The sequence below is a fragment of the Cololabis saira genome, chromosome 2 (assembly GCF_033807715.1).
Source record: "Cololabis saira isolate AMF1-May2022 chromosome 2, fColSai1.1, whole genome shotgun sequence".
NCBI lineage: Eukaryota > Metazoa > Chordata > Actinopteri > Beloniformes > Belonidae > Cololabis > Cololabis saira.
The window spans coordinates 37938216-37956907 of record NC_084588.1 but is presented as its reverse complement, the minus strand read 5'-3'; the positions used below and the strand labels follow the sequence as shown (position 1 = coordinate 37956907).

At 38.5% G+C, this 18692-nt stretch overlaps 1 protein-coding gene across 3 annotated transcripts in view; it reads left to right on the top strand.

Annotated features, from left to right (window-relative positions):
* The window catches only part of LOC133463514 (MAM domain-containing glycosylphosphatidylinositol anchor protein 1), a 277446-nt gene extending 267024 nt beyond the window's left edge, over positions 1-10422 (top strand). For 2 of the 3 annotated variants that reach the window (XM_061745086.1, XM_061745095.1), the window contains exons 17-18: positions 2120-2237; positions 8708-10422. In XM_061745086.1, the coding sequence (XP_061601070.1) occupies positions 2120-2237; positions 8708-8793 (204 nt within the window). In that variant the 3' untranslated portion in view covers positions 8794-10422. The remainder of the gene's footprint in view (positions 1-2119; positions 2238-8707) is intronic. The other variant, XM_061745103.1, reaches the window with a different exon arrangement.
* Positions 10423-18692: the final 8270 nt, after the last annotated feature.

The window sequence follows — 18692 nt, the reverse complement described above, 5'->3', positions numbered from 1 at the left end:
TATTTGTGGAAAGAAGGCCCAGTGACTGATGGACTTAAATAAGAACATTCTGTCTGCAAATTAGTAATTTTAGCGGGAGAGAAAAAGTTCAAAACTTTATTAATGCCGACTGTTAAGCATGGGATGGACAATTTATGTCGTTGTCATTAATCTACATAACCTTTCACACTAGTGGTGTTGTGCCACAGCGGTTGCGCTGTTCAGTTATCAAGATTTATTAATAATTTTATTCAACAATTATTAATAATTAATAAAGTAGATTACTTATCAAATTGAATTATCAAAATGACTTAATCAAATCGGGGAACTACCTGGGCTTAACCAGGAAAAATTATAACTTTAACAGCAAAATCAGTCTCAAAAATAGGGGTTATTCTGCAGAGTAACAGTAAAGGGCTGTTATTTCTGCAGGATAATGTTGAAGGCTCTTAAAGAGTTTGGCACTAGCTCTGTCAAACAGCCATTATGACAAAATATGTGTAAAACAACACAAACAACTTATCTCATTAAAATCAATCAGAATTTATTTACATCCAGGTGTCAAGCAGGTGGAAAGGCGACACCAATAAATCCTGACGGCAAACTACGTTAAAAACATAAAACACTAACCATAAAGAAAAACAACAAGAATAAAACGTTAACTGCACAAAGAAAAAGAAATCAAAAATGATAAACATGTGGTACAAAACTTCCGATCATCTGCGTTTCAAAACAACGTGGCCGGCAAAGATGGCTGCGCCCTCATCACCACGTGCAATGAGACAGGATGACGGGGCGCAGTATTTAAAACCACGGATAACTGGCGAAAATGGCGCCACAAAATAAACAAACAACAATAATTCCAGTAGTTGCCGGTGTTACATAGTAATATGCATATGGTAACTTAACCTTACACACACATTTATCTCTGAACCGCTCTAAATTAAACTGATCGCTCAGAACCATAAACCTCACGCCTTCCGGTCTCCGGATCTGGGGCTACGGGTTCTGTCGGGGGTTTCAGTCCGAGGCGGCCTCGTCTCTCTCTGCTTCCAATTCTGGAAAGAAAAGGGACAGTAGCTGCAGCGGTGCCTAACGCCGGCTCCCTGGTGCCGGTCCACGGAGCCTCTAAACGCTGCCTCGCTGCGCACGGGGCCGGTTCCGTCCGTCGGAATTGCGGTCCGTCCGTCTGTGTCGCCGGGCTGCGGGGGGGGGGGGGTCTTCATGGGTCCAAGGCTGGAGCTTCTGCGGCGGATCCTGGTTCACGCTGGCGATCGTTCCTGGAACGCCACGGTTCCTGGTGCAGGAGAGGCTCGGAACGGAAAAGGGTTAGAGAACAGGAAAGTCAGAGAGTGTGCCGCACTCGGATCGAAACTTATGCTTGCCCGGTCAATCTGGGTCCAAGCGGCTCCCTCCCCGCCCCAGCTCTCAGGAATTGGGGAGACGTGGTCCAGGTGCGCTGGTCGGCAGGATAGGTCTATCCTGTCCGCTGGGCTGAGGGAGAGAGGGTGAGCTGGGGAAAAACTGAGGTTTTACGTTCCGCGGGCTGCTGTGACGTCATCAGCGCCTGGCCAGTGATTGGACGCGCGCCCTTCAGGCGCCGCCCCCAAGGCACGTTGGTCTTTGTAGTTTTTCACAAAGCGGCCATTTTAAGAGGTATTTTAAAGCTGATTTCAGGCCGGGGGTTGAGCCGGCTTTAAAGTCGAATTCACATATTCACAAAATGTTCAATAAGAGTTCACATGACCACATGACGTAGTCCAACAGTGGAAAGAATAGATTTATTTAACCTACAAAACTGAGAAGAGATCATTACACAATCTAAAACATCTAAAGCTGAATAGAGCATGACTTAGAGCAATACTAAAACATCTCAAAATGCACATTGGACTTTTCCAGGAGGCACACGCGAAGGTTGTTCCAGTGACCCCAAAGTAGAATCACTTTTATTAAGTGAATTCATTTTGATTAAGTATAACTCTTAATTTCAAGTATTAAATCATTAGCTCATGCAAAATCCTTACTGGCCATTTATTTGAGTCAAGAATGTTGTGTTCAAGAATAGCTGTAGTTGCACGTTTTATTGCAAAAAACTCACACATCACCGTTCTCTGTCTGTCTCTCTGTCTTTGCCACACAGATTGTATTTGAAGGAATTCGAGGAGCAAATTATGAGGGTGATATCGCCATTGATGACGTGTCCATCACCATAGGAAAGTGCAAGCAGGAGAACACTGTATCCAACGCAGGTAAGACAGGTAAGCTAGTGTGATCTGTGTGTATCCATGTGTGTGCACGTGTGTCACAGTATGTCTTGTGTCTGTACACAAAAGTCATATAAGTACCATTCTGCCCATAATCATTAGTCTGTTTTCAGAGGAAATAAAATGCACAAGCATCTTTATTATTATTCTTTGGAGCTAAGAATCTGTAGAGGTGGAGTTCATTTCGGCAGAGACCAGGGATGACGTATAGGCCACATTCTGAAAAAAAAAAAAATGAAATTGAAGAAATTGAGAAGAAGAACTAAATGTCTTTTTCAGCCAGAGTTTCATAAGTCACAAACGAAAACACTGTTCTAAACTCACATGGTAAAACTGAATGTAGTGTAAAATGTCAAGTAGTTTAACAGTGCAGAGCAGAGTCAGCCATGAGGAGGGACGGCGCGCTCTCGCTGCAGGCGGCTGGTGCAAATGGAAGAGGGGCTGATGTGCATATTTATAGGTTTGTGAGGAGTAAAGGACGCATGAGAGTAAAGTTCCACACAATGCAAACCATTTCACAGAATGAAGATGTAACATTTTCATAGAGAGATAAATAAAAAACCAGAAGTAAAAATTCAAAATTATGATTTGTTATATGCACAACTAATATTTTATCAGCTGGTGGATTTGCACTCCATATCGTCATATCCCTATATATATATATACATATGTACATATATATATATATATATATATATATATATACATATATATATATATATATATATATATATATATATATATATATATATATATATATATATACATATATATATATATATATGTATATATATATATATATATATACATATATATATATATATATATATATATACATATATATATATATATATATATATATATATATATATATATATATATATATATATATATATATATATATATATATATATATATATATATATATATTACAAAACTCTGCAGAAAAAACATTGTTCTGCCTTGGCAAGGACCTGAGTGCAGAATAACGTATAAAACATAATTGAAAATGGAAGGTTTACAAAACACTCAGCCCATGCTGTACAGGCTTATACCATTTTGTACATCATGCACAGAGGGATTTACCATCTGTAAAGTGTAGGACTCCTTCAATACTCAAATCTTTCATTTAAATGAGTTGCTAGAAGAACATTCTAAGAGGGAACAAGAGTAAAAAAGCTTAAATAAAGCTACAGAGGGGGAATCTGCGAAGAACAGAACTGCAGTGCTTTAGATGTTTGTGTGCTCTGAGTATTAGTACAACAAACAAGATTTTATTCAGAAACCTGTGCTGAGATTCTACAGGCCCTGTTAACTTTTGCAAAGATATACTACAAAGAAAATATCAAAGCTTTGAAATAAACTCAAAACAGCAAAAAAGACGTATTCCAATGAATTATTAACAGCCTTTTTTACCTTTTCAAACCATCTATCTGATACTGTACGTCTGTGTATGAGTGTTTTTCTGAGTGTGTGTCTGATGCGACCTAATACGTGTGTTGTAACAACACTAGCGGATGGAGTAAATAATAGATGAAGGCGTAAACAGGAAGAGGAAGGCTCTTGAGGTCTCTGAATGTGTGCATGTGCATGGGTATCCTGCGGGTTTCGTGCAGGGAGACAGATGGGTAATTATAAAGCAGGCGACTCGAGAGTCTTTGCTTCTCTAAGAAACAATGTATTTGTTTTTTGTGCAGATTTTTAGGTGTGTGGATTCTACAATGTAAAATGAAGATTGACATTTGTTTCCAAGCTGTGTTCAGTTGAAAAAAGGAAAAATATGACTAGCAGGACCACATAAAAATATTTATGCCAGCATTTAAAATGAATGCCAGATGCATAGTATCTCACGCAGCAGGCAGCTACAGAAGCACATCTTATAAAGACATTCTTAGCTGGTCCAAAGTTGTTGAATAAGGTGAAGTGAAGGTGCATTCAGCTATGTGTAATTTTCTGGTGCTCCCCGCACTGTAGGGGGAGAGTAGGTGAGCCTATCTATGTCACCCAGATGATACACCACACCTGTGTCCCTCTCTCACACACACACTGCAAATAGCCTCCCTTGCATATGTACCTGCGAGTGTTTCTTTCACTAAACGGTTTCTGGATGCAGTTGCTGACGCTATTGTACCATAAAGCTCAACTCTGCTTGAGTAGCCGGGGTTTAAGTTGCAGGTATTATTCTCTGTGTCAGTTTTTGACACTGCTAGCGTTAGCTGGTTGCCATAAGAATGCCTCATTATGCAGGACAGGCCACAGGAATTGAGTGTAAGTTGCCATTGTCTTTGCATAGTCTCCGCCATGGATAAGTACTGTGCAGATCTCACCTCAGGTTTGGTAAAAAAAAAAGAAAGAAAAGATAATAAAAAATGAAGAGCTCTGTGCAAAGTCATTCTCTCTGTGTATTTCATGCTTTGAATTCACAATGTGAGAATATCCAGTCAGTGCACAAATATTTGAAACACATGCCCACTGATTTTCTTCTCATTTACAGTATACAGCTTTGCAATGGATGGCCACAGTCATCTGAATTACTCGGCAACTGTGACAAGTACTGTGTGAAAAAAAACTAGAAATTGTGCATCACCAGCCCAAAGATGTTGAAAATGAGTCTTTCTGACCACTTGTCTGCACACGAAGTCTCAAATGAAGCAATAACTAAAGAAAGGACAGAGTTAAAATAGATAAATGAACAAAGCAAGTCCAAAGCCAAACATGGCCTTGCACACATGCAGTAACACATAAGTTTATGACTGACAAGAGCTGTATACGTGTCACATACTCATGTGCAGACATTCAGATCAGGCTGACTGCTGGTCCTGCACATATTTGGATCCTCGATCAAAATGTTTGATATGGACTTATTTGTCCTTGTAACTGTCATCTATTCATGTTAGAAAAATGTGGCTATGTGTGCAAGGGTGGATGCATTTGTATGTTTGTGTGCTTCTCTTTTAGTGTGTGTGTTGCATATAAACTTTAATATACATATTGATCTTGTGCCTGGAAGATGGGCACTTTTTATGAAATCATATTGATTTTTGTATACAATACATTTTTTATGGATGTGCAGGAGGAGCAGGTTTATTCATGATCCCTGTATTAAAAAAGGGAAACACACTGTTCTAAGAGCAGAGGTAATGAGTTTATGTTGTCTAATATACGGTCTAATTTGAATAAATGGAGTGTAGAAAAAACAAAAACAACAAACTCTAGATTAAACTGTAGATGAAGTTGGTAGCTCTCAGCTTCCGAACAATTAAATTAAACCAGGTTACAGATATCTCTACTATATCCTTTAACAAAGTGAAAAGAATAAGTTACACTGTGCTCAAAAGGAAAAAAAAAAACATGTCATTACATAATGGTGATTACATCAGTTGTGAGTTCTTTTTTCTCATTAGAATCAGAAAGATGTTGTGACATTGTGTGGGATTTTAATGATGAATCTCTTATCTATTACTCTCTCCATCTCCATCTCTTCATACTTTTGTTTCCATCTAGTCCATTTCTCTCCTCCCAGGAGAGACACATGTCCATTTTTAACAACTGCTTTTCCCTCTTTCAACACTGTTTAATGGATTCATGTTATTCAAATGGTTCTTCTTGTTAAAAAAAAAAAAACAATCTAACGTAACAGGACTTTTTTTTACTACTCATACACCCAGCTGCGAGCTTAAAGACCCCTTAAAGACCTCTGATCAAAGAGATGGGAAAAAAAAGTCCTGCTTGTCACTGTATGTCCTCTGTCCTTGGTAAACATCATGAACAGGATGTTCTTTATTCCACAAAAAAAACATGCTACAAGAGGATAAAATACATAAATAATTTATTTGGTACAAAACCAGAAACACTGAAAACATTGTTGGAACATTCATGGTCACATAGGGCTGGTTTTAAGAATAATTGATGTCTATAATGCAGGGTTTCCGCGGGGTTTTAAAAAGTATTAAAAAGTGATGAATGAAAATTGCCAAATTTAAGGCCATTAGAAGTGTTAAATTCACTGTCAGAGGTTTTTTTTTTTTTAAATTGGTATTATTTTTTACCTTTTACATTTTAAGCAGTCTATTTTATTGTCATTCACAAAGTGAAATAAATGTGAAACATCTGGTCAACATCAATGAGTCTATAAATCTGTTCTGTATAGTATTCTATAGTTCAAAATCTGTATTAATGTTAAAAGGTCCGTGATTAACACTTAGGGCCCGATTTACTAAAGGTTTGCGTGTGTAAAAACGTGTGCAAACTTGACAGCACCCGCAAACCAAAGTGCCAGCTGATCTACTAACAGCGTGCAAAGAGGACTGCGTCTCTGAAATGCGCAAAATAGCACACGCAATTCATTTAGTACTTTTGCCCTGATGAATAATCAATATGGGGCGTACCCGCCAGACATCGCTAAATACTGGGAGGGAAAGATGCAAATTGGTCCATTTACCACGCGCAATGAGATTTACCAAGCCTGAAAGTTATTGCGTGGATTGTGATTGCGTCTGTATTTAATACGTTCGAAAGGAAGGTGCTAATCTCCACATGCAAACGGAGAAATGTTTTATTTGAATGTTAAATCGAGTATTATTCAGCAAAAGGTTGCCACAGGAGGCACATTCATTTTTTTATTTGTGATAATAAATAAATCACGTGTTTTCATGGAGAAAAAAGTGTTTCTTATTGTGCGCCTATACTTGTTCTGCAGTTGTCATACCCCGGTGTTGTGCCGTATTCAGCACCCCTGCCGTGAAAAGCACCCCCTCGTCTGACAAAAATTATATTCTCATTCCGTGTTCTGTTCATGTTCTGTTGTCCACGTTCTGTTTAGCGTCCAGTTTTGTGTTAATGATTCATGTTTAAATGCACTCATGGATTCGGGTAAAAAAAAAAAATCGGGTAATTTATGTCATTAATTAATAGCCTGCTTACTGTGTTGTCTTCCATAATATTTGTAAATATATATAATATAAACTCCTAAGTATGTGTTTGTGTGAGTGTGTATATATAAATATATTGAAGTGTCAGTGTGTTGTTTTTTTTCTTGGTCTACTTATCATTGAATATACGAGGGGTTGCTTTTCACGGCAGGGGTGCTGAATACGGCACAACAATTTGCCACTTCCACTAATATCTCTATAACTCCAACTCGTCAAATTTCATTTTGCGCTTGCGACTATCCTGCTTTCCATCCAGACTCTCCATGGCGCAAAGTTTGCGCCGCAAACCCTAAGACACGCAACACCTCATTTACATACTGCTGTTTGCACCTGTTATCAATTGCGCACGCAATCTTAGTTGATCACCCGCAAAACACACAACAACAGCACGTGCAAACTTTTTCAGTGCGCACGCAATTTAGTACTCTTTATTTAGGATCTTAGTAAATCGGGCCCTCAATGTTGTGACAGTTTTGTAAAAAATCTGAAGGTAGTGAAAAAGGTATTAAATTGGTATTAAATTTAACATAAGGATTGCTGTATAAACCCTGTAATGGGAAATGTTTTACATGTTCATGTTGATCTGTTTTGTTTGTTTTTGTATATTCACTTGCATGAACATTATCATTAGTTCATCCTGCTTCTAGAGTTTAACACACTGCTGCTGCTCCAAAACTGTTTAATACAAAAAAAAAAACAAATAGGATTTTAACAATCAGAAGATCATAGCAAATATGGAGATAAAGTTTACATCTGTGCAAGTAATGTAGACAACTGACGTTGACTGGCCCCTTGGAGCTGGGTGGTTTCCCCCACGCAGGGGCATAAAGGGGATTTTGCAGATTTTACTGACTCGCAGACTCGGCAGCCAGCAGTTCGTAAAGATGTATTTGCTGAATTGGACCAAAAGTTTATTGGATTAGAATGAATGACTTAACCCTTAATATAGTGAGTGGGCTCCAAGCTGTTAGCATCAGTCTGCTCCATCAAAATAATAGGAGCTATCCGTATGTGTGTGTGTGTGTGTTGAGAGGGGATGTGCGTAAAGGAAGGTTTTTTTCTCGATTAATTTATTGAAAAAAACCAGTAATGTTCACCGTAGTTCTTAAATTTGCATTGCAATGTTGCAGCACAAACTCTGCTCTTTAGTCTCATTTCTGTTTCTCTGCGCCTCAACAACGTGTAAACCCTGACATTCAGACAGTACATGCAAAATGGTTTGCTACTGAGGGCCATATATTTCCCTACCCTCACAGGCTGAGTATAACAACGAGTAAAATTGTATGTTAATTTCCAGAATGTACAAAGTCCTGTAATAACTGAGCATGATTTACTGTGGAACTGCACCATAAAGGCACATCTGCTGGGGAGTCTGTATTCAACACATGCCGTAATCACAAATCAAATGACTTGTCAGTGGGAATAAATTAATCATGACATCAAATAAAAAAACAGAAGCTTGTCAAAAGACAGCTGTTAGTGTAGCATTTCTGTGTGCAAACTGATATGGCTGTATTCTGTGTGTTTCTGTAGTTCTGATCGGAGGATCACGCTCCCTCCCACTGGCCAGCTGGTTGACCTTCGGCCTCTCCTTCTTCCTCTTACTCCTCTACAGATGATGAGCACCTCCCACGGCACCAGAGCCTGTCTCCGTTGACAGACACTGCACTGACTCCAAGCTCTTTCACTTCTCTCTCTCTTGCCCCGCTCCCTGTGCTCTCCCGTGTACCCATCTCCTCACTCGTCCATCCCCTTCACTCATTTTCTCGCTGTCTTGCATCACTTTCACTCTTCTCTCATAGATAAACACAAGGTCTTTGTCTGGTTTCTTGTAATCCACTTTCTTTGAATGTTACAGCATTATCAGTGTAACCGGCTGAAGCTCATACTGTATTTAAAGTTAACATTAATGATCAGAAAAACATTTACTTCTTTGTCACTCTATAACAATCCCTTTATTCATGTCAGTGTCACTTTTTCCTATTCTCCATCAACATCCGTCGTCCATCTGTACCCCCCCCCCCTCATGTAACTCCAGTCCCACGGACCACTACTCCCTACACAGCACCCTATTCCCCAGACACACCAAAGTGTCGGACACTCTACCAAAGATGACAAAGGACTTAAGGGAATAAAGTGAGGGAACAGGGATTCTAGGAAGAAAGTGAATGCGAGAGAGAACGTGGTTGGAAAAAAAAACAAATCCCCTTTTCACCAAGACTGCCACCTGTCTATCCCATCCTTTGAGACTTTGGGAGCTATTGAATGACAAGTGTGACGAAGGAACTGATGAATGAATAAATAAATAAATAAACAATTGAATGGTTTGGGAAAGGATGCACCTGAAACAGATACTGAGAGCTGGGTGCCCCTCGTAGCCTTTCTGCTTGCCACAACAGACGAGCTGAACCTCGGCGTGGATTATACGTGTTATCTATATAATTATATAAATATATATATATATCTTTATATATATGAAATATAACAAAGTTAAAACTGAAACACAGTAGGACAATGGAGGACTTTGCTAAAGCAAAATTAAAGAAGCACAACATTTATACAACCTCTGCTGTTCCTTTGGGTTTTATTCTACTAATTATGTGATGTTGCAGTTTGTCAGACCTATTTAATGTTTTTATTTTTTTATTTTGGTTTGTTTGGTTGGTTTTGTTTAGATTTTGTTATAGTATTTTAAGGGTCAAGGACAATGAGTAATAAAGTATCATATTCATATTTATATGAGAAAGAGAGAATGATTTATGATCTAGAATCTGATTTGAGCACCTTGAGGGAATATGTGGATGACCTCGGCCATCTGGACAGAAACCTCAACTTTTCTTTACATTTACTGTACTGAACCAACACACACACACACACACACACACACATTCAGCTTCAATTTCTGGCATCACAACCAATGCTTTAGTTCACCTGTGCCGCAGTAGCATAGATAGGAATCTCATAAATGGACTGAATTTTTGAACTTTTATATTTCTGCTTCTATTTTTCTGATAATGAGTCAGATCTGTAGATTAGCCATGATCCACAACAAAGGTCTGGAGCTCTGGTGTAAACGATGCTACAGTGTTGGAAGTTCCAGGACTTCTTTGGAATGTCATGTATAGATATTTAATGCAGCAATGATACATCTTTGTTATTGATCAGTTAGCATTTAATGTTTGTAGTCTGAGAGGTTTTCATAAAAAACATTTCTGAATACTCACCTCTATCCAGGTAACCATCCATCTATCCACCCACCCATCTATCCACCTATGACTTCAAATGTAGCCATTTTAGCCTAATTGATTAGTTACCTCTTGCTTCATTGTACTTAATCTTACCTGATCATTGTCATTACCGCATTAATTACCCGTCAGCCAGTAGTACATCAACAGTTTGGGCACTCTTTGTCTGCATCTTCATATTAAGTTGATCATTGTACCGAGTTTTGTTGTCTTTAATTTATGTTTGCTTGTTTTTGTCATCTTCATTGTTGTCTGTATTCATTTTGATTATTGTTTTTTATGCTTTTTTTTCTCTTATGTTTCAAAACATGTGGAAAGGATGTGCCTACTTGACTGGATAATACTTTGCAACAGCTGCATTTGAAGTATGTAGGACAAATCTTTTCAACTGTTTTATGCAGTTATGTACGATATCAACATGGATGGTGTCTAAAGCGTTTTTCAGGATTACAAAATACTGCTTGTATTTTAGCTTTATCCCTGATATCATCAAATTTACTTTGATTTGATGACTGCATATGGTTTTACAGTAATGAAACTGCATACTTTACCTGAATCTCAGCGGGATGCTTATTTTTTAAGGTGTACAAAAGACTTGATTGCAATGTCTCCAGTTTCCCAAGATGCTGGCCACTTCTGATGATATGGATTAACAGGTAGCTCAAGTTATACAGTATCACAAGCAGTGCAACATCAGTACACCCTGTTTGTCAGTATCTTTCCAAACATTACTGAGTAAATGTTATATTATAAAGCCTTACTGTGTATGTAATCTCATCATGTTTGTTACGTCATCCCCCATGTTGCTTCATAACAAAGGAAAGAGACTGTAGTCATTCCCTTTAGACGTGAGAAGGCTGTTGAGGCATTGCTTTTAACCGTCTTAAATTTCAGACGACATCTTTTAATTTTGTTACTTCACATGAAAAAAAGCTCACCCCATAACTCAAGTTCAAAGGCTCCATCTTGCACTCGGGTAAAATGATGTCCGTGAATACAAATACACTTAAATCTAACAAATTGTGAAACGATTTCACCATCGTTATATACTTGCAAATTAACATTAAGCAACTTTTTTATTAAAAATGTGTATCATGCGTGAATATGACACAGTTGGAAGGTAACTCATTCTGGATCCCCCAGCTCTGACAAAGCACCATTTTACTATTTTTATGTAAATAAAAGGTTTTTGGATAATAATCCTCTCAAAGTGGGATGGTAGAGAAATCACAAGGTAGACTGAAATCATTTGGAGTGCTTGCTGTTTGAATAACCATCCAAAGTAGACACTCAGCTTTCAACTGCCCATATTCTATTGTATTATTACAATTTATTCAATACTTTAGCAGTTAATACGGATGTAATCACACCAGCAAACACATACTGTTTCTAGGCCAAGAAAAAAGAACGACATACTGAAATTAAACAATAAGGTTTAGGGTATATCTACTATGTAAATCCAATTTAAGAAAAGAAAAAAAAAATCATGTGCCTCATTGCTAATCAAAGATATCAGTGTCACGGTGTGGATGAGTTGGACCCAGATGCAGGAGAGCGAGGCAGCAGGAGTTCCAGAGAAAGTGATTTATTTTAACAAAACCAACGTGCCTCTGAGCAGGATTGCTAAAGACTTAAGAGCTTAACCATAATCAGAAATCCAAACACCTTACATGGCACATGGAGGTAGAAACAGTACCGACCAGCAGGGAGCAAGAGAAACACGAGACCAGATATACACAGAAGGCTTGTTGAGACACAGTTGCAGATGATCAGGGCAGATGGGAACAAGGGAAGTCAAGACAAAAGTTAAACACTATGACATGGGGTTTAAAAATAAAACAGGAACCCAAACCAGAACCGTGACGTGAAATCAAAACTGATATTCAGTAGCTTTGCTGGATGAATGTTTGGCCTCTGTATCAAAACATTAAATATGCTGGTCAACTAACCATGCTGTTACTAAAGTATTCTAAAAATAGAGGATGTACAGATTGTATTTATGTTTAATTTACTTAATTGGATTCCCAAATCCATCCAAAGTTTAATATTTATAATTCTAATTGAGTTATTTCTCTCTCTCTCTTTGAGGAACATTATAATTGTAATTCATTGGTAGGCATTTACATGCCCGTAGGTGTGAGCGTGAGTGTGATTGTGAGCATGGTTTGTGTGTTTCTATGTGGCCCTGTGATGGACTGGTGACCTGTCCAGGGTGTAACCCCTGCCTCTCACCTGAAATGAGCTGGGATAGGCTCCAGCAGACCCCCGTGACCCCGCAAGGGATAAAGCGGGTAAGATAATGAATGAATGGTAGGCATTTACTTAAAGACTGTCATGGTAAGGTATTTTTAACTCTAATTAACCAAGAAGTAGAGCCTCAATGACTAAAAAGATATCTAAACAGTTAGGAAACATTCAAAACGATGTGTCCAACTCTATGAATGATGACAAAGATTGTCTTAACTCATTACAGCAAGCATGTGACTAGCTTTAACTGTTGAATCATGTGTGTCTCCCCCAAAGGCTCTCAGTTAAAAATATGCGATAAACTTTATCTTTGAGACCTAAATTCTTCTTAACTATGGAATTATTTCCACAGATTGTATTTGCTGATGGTCTTTTTTTAATGAAAAAGAGTAAGGTAAAGATACAGTTTTTGTGAATACTGTATATATTATCATGCAACCCCCATAGCCACAGGTCTGTGGATCACTTAGAAAGAAAAGAAAACTGTTTCCATCAAAAGCTGAATCTCTTAGAAATAAAACTGGGTGTAGGAGCTTCACTTTGTCAACAAACACTAGAAATTAGTTTAAAGAATAACGATTTCAAAAACAACATTCCTCAAAGAAAGATTGGGGATGATTTGCATGTTTTTTGTTTTCCTTCTACAGGGCATTACATACCATTACAGAGAGATCAGGAGATTTGTTGCTTTTGCATTAAGAGCAAATATGCAGCCCTTATCTGGATCCCTGTGATCTCCATTCCTTCACAGTACAGCGTCAAGAACCACCATTCACCAATAGCTAATATAAGGTGCTACATATGTAGGGTAAAGGTTTCAGTGATTGATAACCACATGCACACTATCCAGCAAAATTTGAAAAGTATGCTTAAAACACCCTTGTTAAAAAACAATAATAGGAATAGCCACATGTGAACCCTGTCCAAAGGCAGCATCGATGTATCTGGGCTCTGAGGTTTCTGGGATGGACCATAAACCTGTAGAAATGTGCACCGCTGTCGGATCAATCAATAGTCCAGTTCTTTTTTTGGTAGAGATTGTTGCTGTGTGCTTTGCACCAAAAGCAAAAAGGACCATCCAGACTGTGACGATCAGGAACAAATCTAAAACCCAGATATGTAATGGTATGAGTTTGTATCCGTGCCCTGTGTCCTGTACAATGCAAAGATAATACGAAAGCAGATTCTGCACACTAAAGAGGGATGGCTGAGGAAGAAGAGGCTCCGGGTCCTGGAATGGCCTGCCTGCAGTGTGGAGATTTGGAAAATCAAAAATGTGACACTGATAAGCCTCTACTGTTGCAAACCTGCAGACACTTTTGGAGGGATGGGAAAATGGATTATAAATGAATAAGAAGGAATGTCGAGACAGCGTTTTAAGCTTTATCATCCTAACTTCTTCCGGAATGTGTTGAGGGCCTTAGATGAAAAAAAAGTATGTGCATTAACAAGTTTACAAAGTGAAAAAAGGGAATATATGTCAAGATTACTGTGTAAGAATCATTCTTTTGTTTTCTGATTTGGAGTTGAAGGTTTGTGGAGGGAAAAATGATTTTAAACACCACAGTACAAGTGTTATCTTGTTTAAAATATATATTTTGTACTGCAGCCTTGGTTTATTGCTATTTGAGTGATGTTTATCAAATGAAAACTGATAAACATCTAATATGCTGCTGATGAAGCCTGCAAGTTACTTAATCCTAAAGTTTCAGTACTTTGATTGGTGGCTGCAAAGTAACCAGCTTTCTTAAAGGCCTTACAATTTTACTTTTTTTTATAACTCTCCTGACTGTTTGAGGCGCTGTGATAAAACCTAGTGCATTGCTGTGTACAAGTCACAGTAGAAGTAAAGTGTATACACAATCATGCAGTCAAATTTGGCAGAAAACAGCTTTCAAAGTATCTATCAGTTTTTGAAAAAAATAGTTCCTTAACTGCAGTTAAGGAACTGCAGTTTTGGAAAGTTTTGGAAAATCATTAGTTTGAAATTTAAATGAGAAGCGTCAATAAACATTAATGAAATAAAAAGTAAAAATTGTGGCAGCTGGCAGTTTTGTGTATAAAAGGTACACTTTCTGCAAATATCCAGGTAAGAGCTGTGTATTAATACCAACCTCAAAACTCAAACTAACTTAGAGATAAAAGTATTGGTCAAGTAATGACAAAAATTAAAAAATTAAATAAATTGAATTATTCTTACACCTTTTACTCAAATGAGAGACCTTTCTTTGTATGAAATATGTTAGGAGTTGGATTTTTTTATTCCAAGCTTTGCTTCTGTTAAAAATAAACACTTAGATCTCACCAGATCTTAAAACAAGGTTGTTTTTGCTTTTTTTTTAAATAAATAACAACAAAGGCTTATCATATGATTGTGATTTTGGTCCTGTTTTGCTTCGGAAAGCTTTTTCACCAGGAAGACCAGACTCGAGTTTGCCAACTGATTCAAATGTAGAACAGATTTTTGGGGGGTTCTTGGTCTGATTGTTTTGATCCACACCTGCAGGTTTACACCACATGAACCACACAAAGTTTATTTATTTATTTTGTGTAGATTAATGTTTCTGTATGTTGAACCCACCCTACAAGTCTTTCAATACATCATGTGGCACTTACGTCCTCCAAAGATTTTTTAAAGTCAGTTTTCTCTGAGTCCGCTTCCACCAGAGAGCACAGTAGAGTCAGTGCAGTACGGTATGCATCCATTTGTGTTTCCATCATCACAAGTTTGCAAACCCTGCAAAAATAAGCAAACTGCTCCATACCGGTTCTGGGCACCCTTTAGGGCGGTACAATTAAGATGGAGCTAGAAACACTGCAGTCGGTCGATTGGTCTACAAAGAATCATCTCTTCTGTGTTGCATGGAGATAAACACAAAATAGGCTCTTTTGAAGTCTTTTCCAAGACAAATTCAGGCTCATTCTTACGAGCGAGAAAGAAGCTGTTAATGGAAACGTCCATCACTCTTGTTCTTTCCTAAACTAATTTGTGTTCTTCTTCCTTTGTTTTATAAACTGCAGACAATGTGATGCACAGGTATAAAGATGCACTGTTACATAACAGATAATAGCACATGTAGTAGCGTGATGTGCTGTTACACAGAACTCATTTACACTCCTCTGGTGTGGGATTATCTTCTCACTTTGGCATTGTCCCTATCTCAACTGCATTTTCCTAATGCTTTTTGCTTTTATTCTCACCCACCCCACCCCCCCACATCGCCTTGTGTCATTGTTTTCCTACTTTATTCTATCACAACCAAAATAAAAACGGGATGAAAATACAAAGAAAGCAAAATGGGTGATGCTGTTTTTCTGACCCCTGAGAAGTAAACTACAATTTTATAATTCTCACGATGACGCTTTGAAAAGTCGCAGCTGTTGCATAGTTAAATTGTTGTTTTGTTTATTGTTTTATTAATACCTATTTTCCCTCAATTCTAACCTTGGACTTCCAAGAGAAGAATTAATTTCATTTTGTATTATATATTATAGTTTCTAAGACACTTGCATGCTAAAACACAAAACCATGAACCATGCATATTAACGTCTACTTAATCTGCAGATTTTTTATTTATTTTTTATTTTTTTTATAAAGTTCTGAACACATTATCAGCCACTAAAACACATTTTACTCCACTTGTATTGTGCAATAGTGATCTCAGGTAGCAGAGGTGAACACAATTGCCACAGATCACACAGATGCTGAAAGTTGATTACATTTTCTGTAAATCATGGGATGAAAACAATAAAAGCCAATTTAGTGTACACACGTTATTGAAGTTTGGAACCTAGAATGGATAGAATCATTCTGATGTTTAAAAGAAAAGGAGCTGGTGATATAAGAGAAGGAAGAGGAGGGAAAAGAAGAAGGCCACGACCAAGAACACTGATGACTGATAATGTTCTAGCCTATGGCATGACAAGGAGAGACCAGGAAAGGCTAATCACGTGGAAAAACCTGAGCAGATTCTCCATAGACACCATAGAAAGAACCGTCAGATGGGAGAACATGTAAGTATTGACAGTATTTGGCCTTTGAATGTCCAGGTGCTCTTTGCAGGAGAGGATAGAACTGACTGTACTTTCTCAGCAGACTGGTATCTCACATCGGTCTGCTATGGGGAGCTCCCTCCTCTCTGCGTTGGTGTGCTGGGGGAGGGAGGGCAGCACAAAAAAAAAAAAAGAGGCTTCTTGTCTGGACAAACTCGTGAGGAAGGTAGGCTCTGTTGTAGGCACAGAACCGGACAGCCTGACATCTGTCAGAGCGACGGGTGCTGAGTCGAGTCCTGTCAGTCATGGATATCCCCTCTCTCCACTGCACTGCAGCATCTCCAGACGGAGGAGCCGCTCCAGTGACAGGCTGCTGTCACTGTCCTGCTCCGCTGACAGACTGAGGAAATCGTTATTCCACGACACCAAACGTCTCTTTAACTCCACCAGGGAAAGACAACGTTAATGGAAACGTTAACGTCAATGTTCCTCATTGTTCTGTATGGAACTACACACCAAACATCCAAACAATCTGTTTTTCACTGAACTCTTGAATTTTCTACTGTGTTTGCGGTGGATCTTTAAATTCCCCTTGTGGTTGAATGAAGTATCTGTGTGTGTGTGTGTGTGTGTGTGTGTGTGTGTGTGTGTGTGTGTGTGTGTGTGTGTAACAGCTGCAACATGGGAAATGCATCCATTGGCAGTTCATTCAATCAAACATCGTTTCTTACAACTTTCTGTCTGCAGGAAAGGAAAGAAGCCAAGAACTTGGCAGCGACGAGTCTTTGCATGAGGAAGTGTTGGATATTGACACTGAGTATAAACCAGACGAGGAGGATGATTCCAATGATGAGGGACGAAAACAGTTGTTGTTAAAAGCTGGGATTTTTTTTTTTTCTGGATGCCAACCCCACCGGAGACAGGAGGTTGCCTTTCACGTGGAAATGTCATCAGGGTGACCCTACGCATTGGATATTGAAGCCTACATTAGTGCTAATTTTCACTGGTCTCTATGAATCAAATAGTGAATCTACATTCTGCAGCCTACAGCAGTATAACCCTGTGTTACTGCTTTGAATCTTGATTACTTTTTGTGCAACTATGTCTCTGTAGACATGTCTTGTCTCATGTGAGAAAATACACAAGCACAAGCTGCCGTCATCACGACAAGTCGGCAACTATCAGGGAAGTTTAGCAGAAGTGGGTGAGGCACCTGTCACTATAAGTAACAACCTGTTACTTATGTGTCCCTTCAAACAAATACGAAAGTGTTGAGAACGTCTCTTTAACTCCACCGGGGAAAGACAACGTTAATGGAAACGTTAACGTCAATGTTCCTCATTGTTCTGTATGGAACTACACACCAAACATCCAAACAATCTGTTTTTCACTGAACTCTTGAATTTTCTACTGTGTTTGCGGTGGATCTTTAAATTCCCCTTGTGGTTGAATTAAGTATTTGTGTGTGTGTGTGTAACAGCTGCAACATGGGAAATGCATCAATTGGCAGTTCATTCAATCAAACATCGTTTCTTACAACTTCCTGTCTGCAGGAAAGGAGAGAAGCCAAGAACTTGGCAGCGACAAGTCTTTGCATGAGGAAGTGTTGGAGATTGACACTGAGTATAAATCAGATGAGGAGGATGATTCCAATGATGAGGGACAAAAACAGTTGTTGTTAAAATATGGGAAATTTTATGGTTTTTTGACACTTCCTGTTTTATTTTGAAGCCCTTGACTTTGTGTTTCACTTCTGGTTTGACTTTCCTGTTTCCCATTTGCCCTGATCGTCTGCACCTGTGTCTTGTTTTTTCCTTGTTCCCTGCTGGTCCGTACTGTTTTGTCCCTCTATGTTTCAGGTGTGTTTTTTTCTCTTCTGCTCTCGTGTTTGTTTTGCAATCCTGCTCAGCAGCGTTTCGTTTGTTTAACGTAATAAATCACTGTTTTTGGAACTCCTGCCTCCAGCTCTCCCTGCATCTGGGTCCTCTTCAACCATTTCCTAACAGGAAAGATCTACATGTATCTTTCCTCAG